Below are 13,913 nucleotides of genomic sequence, written 5' to 3'. Positions count from 1 at the left end.
CAGATGAGACATGTCCTCAAGTAAAAGACGGGTTGCTTCTATGGTCAGCTCTATACAGTCTGATGATACCGATGCTGTTACTGTTCCTCGCATATCTGTCCAACAGTTCATTTGACAGGCTTCAACTTTGGGAGATGACATACCAGTGTGGTTACACGGTCGGTGTAGTGTTTGTTCACCTTTGACCTGGGTTGGGGACCAGGTCAGAACAAGGACCTTTTTGCATAGAGTTTGCATGTACTTCTTATGTGCGCCTGGGTTTTCTCCGGGTTCTCTGGTTTCCCCCCACAGTCCAAAAACATGTAGATTTTGGGATTAGGTATATTGGACACTCTACATTTACCGTAGGTTTGAGGTTGGATGATTTTGTTTGTCTCTATGTGACCCTGTGATGGACTGGCGACCTGTCCAGTGTGTACCCGACCTTTCGACCTACGTCTGCTTGGATTGACACCAACGACCCTCATGTGGAGGATAAAGCAGAATCAGTGTGTGCAGCCAATCTCTAAAAAATCTCTGCTAAATCAAAAATGTGGATCATCCTCTGTGGCGATCCCTGGAAATGCAGAGAGAAAGAATATTGTGATTTGGGTCACGATAGGGGAAACGCAAGATAGGAAAGAAGATGATAGTTGGCTCGTTTGATAGCAATAATGAACTAGATGAAAGCTTGAGTTTCGGAAACACTAGATTAAGTATTGGCTATGTTAACAATGTATACATAGCCATAAAAGTGGAATGACAGCAGCTTTAAAAACAGGGGATTGGATTTAAGAAGTCTTCAGAACTGAAGAAGTCTCTTGGATGAGAAGATGAACGTCTGCTTACTAACATCCCTTTTCTCTCTCTCTGTCTTTTTTCCTCCAGACGTATTTCAACGACAACATTCTCACACTGATTCGGACGCTGGTCACAGGAGGAGCCACGCCAGAGCTGGAGGCTCTGCTGGCGGAGGAGAACGCGCTGAGAGGAGGTTACAGTACACCGCAGACACTGGCCAACAGAGACAGGTGTCGTGTGGCACAGCTCGCCCTCTACGATGGGCCTTTCGCTGACTTGGGGGTAAGCGGACGTCTGAGCAGAGATGACAGCAAACATCTGGTCACCTCCACCACCTAACACACGCTGATGTTTGGGGGGTTTTTGCTGTTGGTTTTCAGGATGGCGGCTGCTACGGGGACTTATTCTGTAAAGCTCTGAAGACGTACAACATGTTGTGCTTTGGAATCTACAGATTAAGAGATGCTCATCTCAGTTCTCCGAGCCAGTGTACAAAACGGTAACATCTCTACGTTCACTCAGCATCACTGTGTCGAAGAAAGGGCTAATCAAAGAAGCTAAATGACTCATGTTAACAAATTGTACTTTGGACGGTTTTGTATTGTTTTTGTAAACCATTTTTAATTCAAACTATTTAGCAGACTGGTTGTTGGTTAGCTAAAAGCACAGACATACAGGTTTTGGCAGTTGGCTACTTAGCTAGCTAACTAACTAGTTGGGTAGACAGACAGAGAGCTAACCAACTCTCTTGTTAACTAAATACATAGGTAGATGGACAGACAGGTTGGTAGTTGACTAGTTAGATAGATATCCAGCTAGCTAACTAACTAAAAAGACTGGCTTACAGATTTGTACTTGGCTAGTGAGATAACTATATAGTTCGCTAGCTTCATAGTTCAATGGATCGGTTGGTAGTTGCCGAGTTAGATATATAACTAGCTAGCGAGCTAAATAAATGCACAGACATACAAGTTGGTAGTTGGCTACTTGGATAGCTAGCTAGCTAACTAGATAGGTAGGTAGATAGACAGACAGACAGGTTGGTAGTTGTCTAGATAGATAGCTGGTTATCTAGCCACTTTGGTAGACAGATAAGAAGTTAATTAGCCACCTATCAACTAATTAAGATAGTGCTAACTATCTAATATATATAGATCTATAGATAGCTCTTTAATTGCTTCTCTACTTGTGTTTCCTGGGCAGATATGTGATCACAAACCCACCGTACGAGTTCGAGCTGGTGCCCACAGACCTGATCTTCTGCCTCATGCAGTTTGACCACAACGCAGGCCAATCGCGGACAAGCCTGTCCCACTCTTCCCACTCCTCCCATTCCTCCAGCAAAAAGAGCTCCTCCGTCCACTCCATCCCGCCCTCCAACCGGCAGAACCGCAGCAGTAAGACCCGGGAGGCCCGTGATAAACACAAGTAAGTGCTGTACCAGATTTAGCCTTTAGACTGCATGTATGGGTGACCTGTGTGTGTGTGTGTGTGTGTGTTTATACATCATATATATGTGTGTGTGTGTGTGTGTGCAGACGAGGGTGACACATGCACAGATGATTACCATGTGTTTGTGTGTCTGTGGTTGGTTTGTTGTGACTTGTGCGCCGCGTCCATGCTCTCAGTGTTTGTGCGTTTCCTTTCTAATCATCTGCATGTGGTCTTCAATCTCACATCCCAGCAGTCATTACACGACAGTAACGTATTTGACGAGCTCCAGAGACTGTTTATAGACTCTATTTGTGGATGTTAAACAGTAAAAGTACTTTTTGTTTGGTCGGTGGTGCCACGGCAGCTGGAAATACGCTCGCGGCCATACAGTCACAACGCAAAAAACACATTCAGTATTTTGTTTGGTCTCCTTGTTGTAAGTCGTGTTGTGTCTTAACTGTTAACGTGATAGTTCAGGTTTTTCAAACTTTGGTTGTATGAGGTGCTGAGACATAGTGTTGAGCGTGCTGTGTGCGCCCCCTGCAGGTGCCAGCAAGGACACTAGGAAAAACTCACCTTATAAGTTCTAGCATACACCATCTTAAGGATATGTTTGGCACTTTTATTTCGCTATTAGACAACTTTTTTTGACCAGAAACTGAGGTTTAAACTTCTCACTCTGCCACACCAAAATCTCCATTCTCCATAGAGAAAATCAGCGATTTTTCATCACAGCTCGTGTGCATTCTTGAACCACGGCTGCCTCCATCAGTATGTTCAAATGTTTTATTTTAAATACTGCGGTATTTGAAATTTTTCAGATTCACAGATTTGCCAAATAAGGCTGTAGTTGACCTCTGCCACCTGTGTTCACCTGAGCTAAAAACTATGATTTTTTTCTATGGAGTTTGGTTCAGACGAATGAGGAGTTTACAAACTTCAGTTTCCCAAATAGAAAACTGTGTTTAAAACTCAGATAAAGCAGTAAAACATAATCTTAAGAGAGTGAAGATTTTTCCTTTATAAGGTGAGCCTTGTAGTTCCTGGCATTTTTTCTGCACTTCAAAAAAACCTGAACTACCCCTTTAATATTTGTGTAAAGTTGGCATTTCGATCACATGACCAGTACATATGGATCATGGATGTGATGTATGGTGACTGGTATTGACAGTAGAGCACATTTGCTGACTCATTCCTCATTAGCAGTGTTGTATTTTGTTACCCATGATGCATCTGTACTGCTTCACCGCATGTTCATGTCGGTAATAGCCGTCGTTAGCGGGCTCTTTTTTCCTCTTCTGTTTGTCACGCAGTAACTTTCAAATTTGGTAAAGATTATTTTATGTTTTTTCCAGTTTTTGTTGGATTTCCACAACAGTGATTATTAGCCTTAAAAGGAATAGTTCAGTATGTGTTTGTACACATAAAAAACAGGTGTTTACTACTTTATCTCACCATTAATCAGCATTTTCTGAGCAGAAACTAACGTTTTTTGGACCGCACACTTTCCCGCACCAAATCAAATCAAATCAAATCAAATTAAAGAGGTTAAAAAAGACGATTTTACGTCACAATTACACAGCAGATGCTGATCCTCTGCTGCCTCGTGTGGTCAGTTTATGAAACGTCGTAATGAAGAATTTTAACAACAGAATTCATACAATATTATATTTGAATATTATTACATACTTACTGATGGAGGCAGCAGTGGATCAACACATTTTTTGTGCCTTGATGTAAAAGTTGTACATTTTCTCTATGGACTTTGGTGCGGCAGAGAGAGTGGTTTAAAAGTGAGTAAAACTTCTGACAACTAGGTTAAGAGATTTTATTAGGTAAGCCTTTTGTAAAGTGGCTTTTTCAGACAACGTTTTACAAAAACAATTAAAAAGAACTCGAGCATAAATTCCGTAGAGAACAGAATTAATAAATGAATGAAATTACAATTTCCTGGACGTGAATAAAGCATTGCTGTTGGTTAAAACTGTGTTACAACACACTTTGATCTATTATTTAAGGGCTGGAGGAAGAAGTAGAAGAGTGTAGTGGTAACAGGAAACAGGCGAGTAACAAAAGGAAGATAAATTATTTGATTAGAGGTTCGTCCCACAGCGAAGAGCAGCAGCGAGCTCTCCAGACAGACTTTGACCTGGTTTGGGATGAACTGAACACAAGGTGAAAGCAAAGTGCAATACGTCTTTTTAGATCTACTGCAAAATAAAAGGCTAAAATTCATACACATTTAAATAAAAACTGGAAAAAACGTCATTCTCCTTTTACAAAACATTCATAAAATTGTGGTGTTTTTCTAAAAGCATGCAGATTTGTTGATACTGATGATAAGCCCTCAATACATCTTGAAATAAAGATGTATTATGTAGCTGAAACACTGCAATAAGAGTATGTAAAGTCTTAGTTGTGTTTTTTAACTGTAAATACTCATCACTTACAGTAGATTATACTCACCTCTCTCTCTAAAGTGCAACAAGGATGAATAGAATGGGCCAAGGTATGCAAAGTTAACGATTCTGCATGACTTAGCAACCTTTTACCTGGGTTTTTTTTTGTCTCATCATAACCATGTCCTCTGAGGACATGGTGATGAGGACGAGAGTTCTTTCTGCTTTTCTCTTTTCTTTTCTTTTGGTTTTCACGTTGTTCAGATACAAAGCAAACCGTGCCTCAATTTAACTTTTGCTTTCATGTGGAAAGCAAAATGTCTGCTGCGCTTCTCCCGCTGTCATCAGGTCCATCTCCACACTGCATGACGTCCACTAAAACTCCGCCCTTGTTTACCCTCCAGAAAAGCCCTCCCTCTTATTTTCTGCCATGTTTTTTTTTCTTTCTCATGCCTCTTTATTTTTATTTTTGTATACCATTTATTTGGCCTTGAGATGGTTTGCATTGTTGTGTGAGCGGTTTGTGTGTTAGCTAGCTAGCAAGCCAACAAACTGCTAATTTGTATGTCCGGTCTATTTAGTTAGCTAGCTTGATATTTATCTATCTAATCAACTACCGACCTGCCTGTCCATCTACCTATCTAGTTAGTTAGCTAGCTAAGTAGCCAGCTACCAGTTTGTATATCTGCTCATTCTCAAATCACACAAAATGATTTTGGTCTAACTTAGGGTTAGAAAACCCATTTCTTTTCACACATTAATGATCGACTGGTGATTAAACAAAATATCCTGCTTTAGTATTTTCATATCATTAGGGGGATTTATTTTAAAAAAATGTGTCATTTAAATGTTTTTATTTATTCAAATCACTCATCAAATGTCTCCAGTTGGTCATGCAGTCACATTAACTAAGAAAGAAATATGTTTTTTTTTTTTTGGTGAATTTCTATTGGTTTTTACTTATTTTTTTTGTTATTATAGTATATTTCTTTTGAATTTAACACATATTATTGGTGTTATTTGTGTTATTTATTACTTCTTGAGCTGTATTGTGGAATTAAATTAGACAATTACACATCAGTTGATAATTACAATTACACATCTCCACCCAGTCATACGACAGCACTTAGATTAGATTTTGGAGATTGGAGAGTAAAGGTTTTCATTATTTAACAGTGAAACTTTTTTAAAAAGGACTTTGACCTCACTCTGCTTTATATTTCATATTTGCGCTGTTATTGATTACAGGAGGTCACACGTTTCCCAGATTGTAGCTCACATGTAGGTCAGGGTCTGATTCTCACAACTCACTCACTTCTCCACACAACTTTAACAAAGTGTGTCCAGCCCTGTGCCATCGGTCATGCTCTGTATTAAAAAAAAAAAGTGGGAGGTGTGACTGATGTGGAGTGTAAATTGAAGGAGGAGATGAGCGTGTAAAAGTCTCCATGTGTGTCTGATGTGATGGTTTGAGGCGACATCACTGAGTTCAGGTTCATTGGTATCAGCAGCAGAGTCTGCACACACACACACACACACACACACAGATGACGACAGACATCTTGTTTCACCTCAGGCACAGTTTCTACACATCAAATATATGTAACACAGAAGCTTTAAGCTTTCTAACACACACACACACACACAGTGGTTTGCAAAGTTAAAATTAGATTTTACAACTTTACCTCACGTTGAACGGCATCGCTGATGTCTGGGAAGTTCAGGGAGAGTTTTATTAAACTTCTGACAGCGACGTGACAGAGTTTCTCTGCAGAAATAACATCACGAGATTAGAGCGTACAAGGAAACGTGGCTGTTTAGGAAAGTTAAGTTTAATAAAGATTGTTAAAGAATCTGATATTTTGAGAGATTCAGCTCGACAAAATAAAGTAAATATACAGTGTTTAACACATTTATTTGACCACTTGTCATAAAAATGAGAAAAATATTTCAGAAATCTTTCCAAAAACTTTATTCTAACGATTTATTTGGCAAATAACAAACAGAAATCACCTTTTTATACACACATTTGAGTCAGAAATTAATCATACATCATAACTCTACATCATTACTAAAGTAAAATCTAAAATATTTAAAGACCACACATTGAAGAGCAAATGACAAACTTTTGCAAATTTGGTGAACCTTTAACATTAAATTAAACTCAAGATTTACTGTAATTCTGACAGATTATACTTAAAACTACAAAGACTTTGGCTAAATTCACCAAAAACCACACTGTTTCTGAAAGTTTGCCTAAATTTAGCGCAAACTTTCTTGCTCGCCATGAAATTCCAAAAATAGGCAACATAATCACCACTTCATCATCATTGGTGAATGATTGGGAATTTGAAAGTGACGGCAAAGTTATTGACTTGATTTAAAAGCTGTTTGAGCCACAAACTCAATTCTATTGTTCGTTTTACTAAAAAGGAATTGAACACATCTCAGTAGCTGTGACTAAGACTACAAATTGAAGAAAAATAAGCACAGTTGGTGATGTACCCTCACAGATTTTACTTTATATACCAAAACCACACTATTTCATGGTAATGTTCTGCAAATACGCCGCTTAAACTGAGGCCGTCTGGTTGTAAATGATTCCATATTTACATACATATGGTTTTCTAACTAACACTTGCCTTTTTTTCCTTCTTCTTCTTCCTCTTCCTGTTTTCCCGTGCCGTCACCAGAAAAGAAATGGTTTACAGATGAACCAGAAAATGCCTATCCACGGAACATTCAGATCAAGCCCATGAGCACTCACATGGCCAACCAAGTCAACCAATACAAATCCACCAGTAGTTTGATTCCCCCAATCAGAGAAGTTGAGGACGAATGCTGAGCACGTTTGACACCTCACCAGCAGGGGAGGGACAACGATGATGATGATGATGATGATGGTGAAGATCTAGATTTCTCTTCTTCTACACGGGTTTGGCAGGAACCCAGGGACTGGACGGGACTGTTCTTATGTGTATACCTTTAATGTTAACTTCCATTCTCTTGGACATTGTTTTATGTATTAATGTATCCATAGAGATGTACATAATGACAATCAAAATAAGGATTGTACAGCCCCCCTCTTAGCACTTTTTTGGAATTATTTTAAGAGTTGAGAGAAGAAGACGAAGAAGACAAAAAAGAAGAAAAAAAGTACTTCCTGTAATTCTTTGCAATAGTTTAACATCTTCTCTTCGTGTGACCGGACTCCATGTTCTATGACGCCGGATCGCTGGTTGTTGGAGGAGGAGGGTTGAAGGGTCAGGAGAACCTGATCATATCATCTTCCCAAAGATCTGCCCGGATGTCCGCGTGGCTGGGCTCCATCAACGTCATACGCTCTGCTTCTGTTCTATTTGCACTAAAACTGAGAGAAAAAAAAAGAGAAGTTTCTTTTGATGGAACTGAAACCATCCAATCCTCCCCCTCCAGAAGAAAGTGTCCCAGAAGGAAGGAAGGAAAGGAAGGAAGGAAGGAAGGAAGGGTTGCTTGGCCTCTGAGGAAATCTCGTACTTAGTTTTGTTCTACATCACGTCATTGCTTTAAAGGTTTGCTACTTCACCGTCGACTCGTGACAGAGCATTCCAGTCCTGCAGACACAACCTTCTTGCAAAACAGTAGTCTCCAAAAAAATAAATATATATATATAAAAAGAAGAAGAAGAAAAAAAAACACTCAGAGAATGGTGCAGTAGGTGATGTATGCTAGCTGAGAGAGAGGAACCTACCCACATGTCTTCTGCTGATACGTGAGATCATAAAAAAAGCCTGTGACTCAAGTTTCGAGCTCCCACCGCATGGTACGTGTGTCTGAACCCCCTCCAAAACGAGAGGAAAACAACCCGCTCTGTCCATCACGGGTTCAGGAAGTGTTTGTGTGTACACTGTGTATGTGTTGGCATCGCAGCTACTGAGCCGTCTGGTGTTGTACTGCTACCCAAACCCACCCAACAATAGGCTTTCATGTGACGATGCGACCCTTCGACGGAGAAGCAGGAAGGATCTTAGCTATTGTCGGAGAATCCACACGAACTAACAAAACAAAAATACTAAAATCAAACGCCAGAAAAAAACCCAACTATGTTTGAGCAAACGCGAAATGCAGCCGCTTCCCCCAAACAGATGTTATCATTTCCCTTGCGAAGGGAAGAAATGCCACATATTGCGTAAAAGTGGGCGTCGACGGGTCGTCCTTTGATCGGAGAAACTGCCTGGCACGGGTTGGCACAGAGGCAGGAAAAGAGCTTGGATGTTCTCTGCTGCCAATCCAGATGTCACACACACATACACACCTTCGCGGAAACTCTTTTCCGAAGTTAAAGCTGCTTTTGTTCGTGGGGGAAAAAATGCTCAAACATGGTTGGGTGGAAAACGCGACAAACGGCTGAAGCCTGTGTTCTCGGCCGTTGTTGCGAGGAAAAAGGAGTGAGGTGGTGGCCTCAAACAAAAAAGTGTCGTTAAAAAAAAATACACATTCTAACATATTTATTTTCTATCCGCACACATAATCAAAGTGTAATCATTTTTCTAGACAAAACTGAAAAAATACCATAGTATATAGTAGAATAATCTTCAATAACAATCACATATCAAGAGATTTTTGTCGTCGTTTGTTTTACGTCAAACAAAAGTAGGAATTTATTTTTTAAACGCCGCCCATTCTCAAAAGGTCCAGAATGCAACACCTGAGCACAAACGTTGAGCTAAAACACACGTGAATGTGACAGCTAATGCCTGTTCTAGCAGGTTCGCCATTGACGTAGCATTTTCTATCGCAGATATGTCACGTAAATATTAACTCAAGCTTAGGGCTTATGTACTACTTTCAGTCATCTTGTTTTTACTACTACCACGATTGAACCGGGTGGCACGCGAGGCTCCTATTATTGTTTTCTGTTGCGTTGTACATATGCAGGACAGTCTGTCGCGACCAACAGCTTGAACGAAGTCACCAGCAAAAAGTCGCCCGTTTCGGTTGGACGAAAATCGAGGGATTTACTCGTGTGAAAGTTCGTCACTTGCATGAATTTCTGGAGTTCAAATATTTCGCTTGAGCAACAGAAACTAAATTTAAATTTTGTGTCCTTGCAGGGTTTTCATCATGGGTCTTTGGTTTGTTTTTGTATGTCACCTGACTGCGCAAAAAATAGAGCGGTTAGATTTAAGAGGTTCAAAGTACTTTCTGCTCGTTAATCACATTCAAGCAGAACTTGTGGAATCGTGAATTATACGTACAAAATGGCTAGTCGTGGATAGAACAACCTGAAAATGTGGACTTAAATGATCTTAATGTGATGCAGGAGTATTAGAATCTGTTGTCTCGTGATTTTGATACAGGCTTTAGTGTTTACGACAAACAAAACAGTTAATATGCATAATTAATCTTTGTTTTCAGGCAAAAATGTTGCATTTTGGACCTTTTAATAAACCGTATCACTCTGGAGCAAATGAAGCTCAGACTCGATCGCTGTGTGAAACCTTCATCTTCAGCCGCTGGCAGCTTGGTTCTGTTGAGTGCTCATATTTTATGGCCACGTTTACACTGCCAGGTCTCGATGCCCAATTCCTGTATCTTTGAAAAGTGACCCATATCTGATATCTACATTTAAACTGGTTAACACTTTGGTGAGACAAACTACAGCAGGTGGACTTGGTTACTCACCTGTAAATATATATGGTAGTGAACTGCAGCGTTAAAATGAAATGAATACCAAAGAAATAATAATAATACAAGCTCTCTTTACAGGTCACCGAAATTTAGCTTGAAAACCTTGTCCTCCAGACTCCCTCTTTCCAGTGAAAGTAGTTGTCAACACTGGTGCATTTGGGTGGGAATATCCAACTATTGTAGATAGTAGACACAAATGCACAAATCTGATTTAGCAAGAAATACGAATTAGGCTTCAATTCAATTTTATTAAGTCAACATCACCGAGAGCAGAGAGACCCAACAAAACTCACTTTAAACTTTAAGGAAGGTAAAAGAAATGCGGCCATCTGCCAAGACAGGTTGTGGTGAAAGGAAAAATAGAAATACCAGGAGTTTGTTTCCTGCTAAAACTTTCAGGTCTATTCTGATTCACCGCGCAGTGTAAACGCAGCCGTAGCAACGCATTAAAACTCATGTGAAGACACAGATGAGACGCGTCCACTGAATCTGTCCAATGCTACAGATCCCATCAGCACAGTAAAAATATCATAAATGAATAAAAGGTTTATAGGATCGTTCCCAAGCTGTTCGACCTAAGTTAGGTCCCAACTTCTGTTTTCCACAAAAATATCAAAGACAAGTTAGTTCTTTGTAAAAAAAAAAGAAAGAAAGAACAAAAAACAGTTTGGATTATGAAAAAATAAGATAATATTGTAGTAAATATGTTTGTGTAAATTCAAACACTCTACTGAGGCCTAAGCGTCGTCCGTCCTGACGTGAACTTGACCCGTGGTTACGTCGTCGTCACCGTCATCGTCGTCACAAACTCGTAGCAAATAGGTTTAATTTTCAGAGAATAACGTGAGTTCAAAATTTGTGTATAATCTGGATTTTTAACAGCTATAACTCTTGCTGTAGCCTGAAGAATAAGGGACTATTATTATTAATAATAATAAAAATAAATATGACTCATTACACAAAGAAAAAGAAGAAAATAAATGTGTTTCATGATTCTCGGGAAAGGGAACGGGTAAAAAATGGATCTGGGATTTTGTCAGCACCAAGTTTATTATAAAAAAAAAAAAATAGAGGAGATCCTTAAATTTACTGCATTTCTTTTTGTTTTTAAATTTGTGTTATTACGTGGTTTACATTCCATTTTGTCGCAATCTGTCACAACTGCTTCTTATTTGTTTACAGATTATTTCTTCTTTTTTTGACTGGCATTAACACAAACTAAGTAATTTAATTATTATTTTTCTTTACACATGATTACTGTATCTGTTTATTTGTGTCTGACTCAAACATCTCTGCTTCCCACCAGGCCTGAACGATTTGAACAAAATTGCGATAATTCAGATTTTTTAAAATTGTGGTTCAGTTCACTGTGTAATAGCTTTTTAATTAAGGATGCATGATAATATCGGGGGGTGGACAATAACAGCAAAAAAATATATATTTTTAATTATTCCAATAATCTACTACTTTAATACAACAAAACTAAGCGAAATATTGCGATATTCTACTGCAAGGATTAAAATTTAAAGATATTAACTGTTTTCCGACATGTATGAGTCATACTTTAAATAATTTTTTATTTTAAGAAAGAAGAATCATTGAAAACGCAAGAAAAATTGAATGGTAGTATTTGCCGTTAAAGTTTGCTACTAGCATTGTTTTGAAGCTGTAGTGTGTACTTTAAAAGAAAAAATATAAGTAAATGTTGAATCATTGTAAAACAGGAAGCGTAACAGCAACATTGAGCTAGCAAAAAATGACTAAACACTCAAAGAACTTGATGGCTCTAAAACTCGGTAAAGCTGATAGTTTTGCATGACGGAGTGTGTTTTCAGATGGTTTTACAAAGTTACGCACTGCAGCTTTAACAAAAACTAAAAGATATTAACGTTTCTATTCAGCCTTATGTCCTACATTTGTCTCTTAATTGTCTGTATTTGATGTTCCGGTCTTTGTTTTATATCGTAAACCTCTTTAAAAATAAGGAGTGTTTTCTGTTTAGTTTTTTTTAAAGTGCCATGAAAACTTCATGAAAATCCTTCATCCTTCAGTCATTCAAGTTGACGCCGAGTCAACCACTGTGAGAAAAACAACACAAACACAAACATCTTCTCTTGTGTCTTGTACTGATGTGGAGAACATCCAAGCCTTCAGTGCCTCCACGTCAGTACAGAGCCAGGCAGTGTAGTCGCAGGACGACCCAGATTAAGACCCACTAGAGCGAAAAGTGGCATTCAAGTTACGACACTTACTGTACGTACGTGTTTATTTATTTACTTTACGTCTTTTGTGTTTGCGTGTGATCAGATTATCAGATTATGGATGACTGAAAGATGACATCACATGTTTTGTCCACCGAACAAATCTAATCTATTGTTTTTCTTTTGCAGATATAATAACTTATTATTAATATATGGGAATTGTATCAGATTATAATAGAATATATAATATTTATGGGGTGGGATTGCGGGTCTCAAGTCTTAATAATACATTAAACTTGCATTCAGCAATTTTTTTTCTTATTTTTTTGTTTTGCTGAATGAATTCAGGACATTTTGCTCTTGCGTATCACAGATGGGATTTGTTGGTTTTGGACATGTTCTAGGTACGACGGGGAAAAAAAAAAAAAAAAAATCATGGATTATTTGATGGTGCTGAGATGATCTACCTGACTCTGTCAAATATAATCTGCTGATAAATAATATACTGTCTTGTACAAAAAGTTTGTACATAGGTTGTACATGGTTTCTTTTTGTATTTTCTCAAATTAAAAATGGATGTATTTGTGTTCTAAAATTCCATGTTGTGCCTTTTTCTTTTTATTCCACTTACTAAGAAAAACATTTCCTGGGTGTTTATGAAGTCAGGACACACCCAAAAAAACAAGTACCTATAACCTAATCCCAATTTGGATTGAACAGCAATTGTACATATTTAATGTCATCAACTTCAATTTCAGCCAGGTCACTCTTGACAAGACAGGGATTAAAAGTTACTAAAAGCTTCACTTGGCGTTACACAGTGTAGGCACTAGGGGGCGTCAAAGTTGCAGCTAATTCTGATGACTCGTCAAAAAAAACAAAACTTGTCCATCCATCCATTCATCCATCATCTACCGCTTTATCCTCCACCAGAGGGTCGCTGTGCCAATCCCAGCTACATGGGGCGATAGGCGGGGTACATCCTGGACCGTTCGCCAGTCCATCGCAGGGCCACACACACATAGAGATGAACAACCATTCACACTCACACCTATGGTCAATTTGGGGTGTCCAATTGACCTAATCCCCATATTCCTTTTTTTTGGACTGTGGGAGGAAGCCGGAGAACCCGGAGAAAGAATTCCATGCAGAAGAAAGGTTTTAATGATTTATTTATTATATGTATTTGTGTTCTAAAAGTCGACATTGTACCTTTTTCCATTTCCATTTCCACTTACTAAGAAAAACATTTCGTGGGTGTGACAAAGTGGAAATGTTCAAACAGTTAAAACGCCACAGTACAAACTCTGATCAGAACCAAACTTGCTATGATTACAGTCCCGCCCTGAAGACGTCCATGTAGAGAAAGCATGGATGCAAGGACACAATATTCTCCGTGTTTCCCAGGTTATCATCGACTAGGTCTGAA

At 38.8% G+C, this 13,913-nt stretch overlaps 1 protein-coding gene across 31 annotated transcripts in view; it reads left to right on the top strand.

The window, feature by feature from the left end:
- LOC122781676 (calcium-activated potassium channel subunit alpha-1) overlaps positions 1-13,082 on the top strand; it is a 171,481-nt gene extending 158,399 nt beyond the window's left edge. For 24 of the 31 annotated variants that reach the window (XM_044045594.1, XM_044045596.1, XM_044045598.1 and 21 more), the window contains 5 exons: positions 868-1,062; positions 1,161-1,279; positions 1,984-2,208; positions 4,695-4,723; positions 7,307-13,082. In XM_044045594.1, coding sequence (XP_043901529.1) covers positions 868-1,062; positions 1,161-1,279; positions 1,984-2,208; positions 4,695-4,723; positions 7,307-7,458 — 720 coding nt within the window. In that variant the 3' untranslated portion in view covers positions 7,459-13,082. The remainder of the gene's footprint in view (positions 1-867; positions 1,063-1,160; positions 1,280-1,983; positions 2,209-4,694; positions 4,724-7,306) is intronic. The other 7 variants (XM_044045625.1, XM_044045624.1, XM_044045602.1 and 4 more) reach the window with 1 other exon arrangement.
- The last annotated feature ends 831 nt before the right edge of the window (positions 13,083-13,913 follow it).

This window comes from Solea senegalensis, linkage group LG15 (genome assembly GCF_019176455.1).
Source record: "Solea senegalensis isolate Sse05_10M linkage group LG15, IFAPA_SoseM_1, whole genome shotgun sequence".
NCBI classification, from domain to species: domain Eukaryota; kingdom Metazoa; phylum Chordata; class Actinopteri; order Pleuronectiformes; family Soleidae; genus Solea; species Solea senegalensis.
The sequence above is the reverse complement of the archived record's forward strand: the minus strand, read 5'-3'. Positions and strand labels throughout refer to the sequence as shown.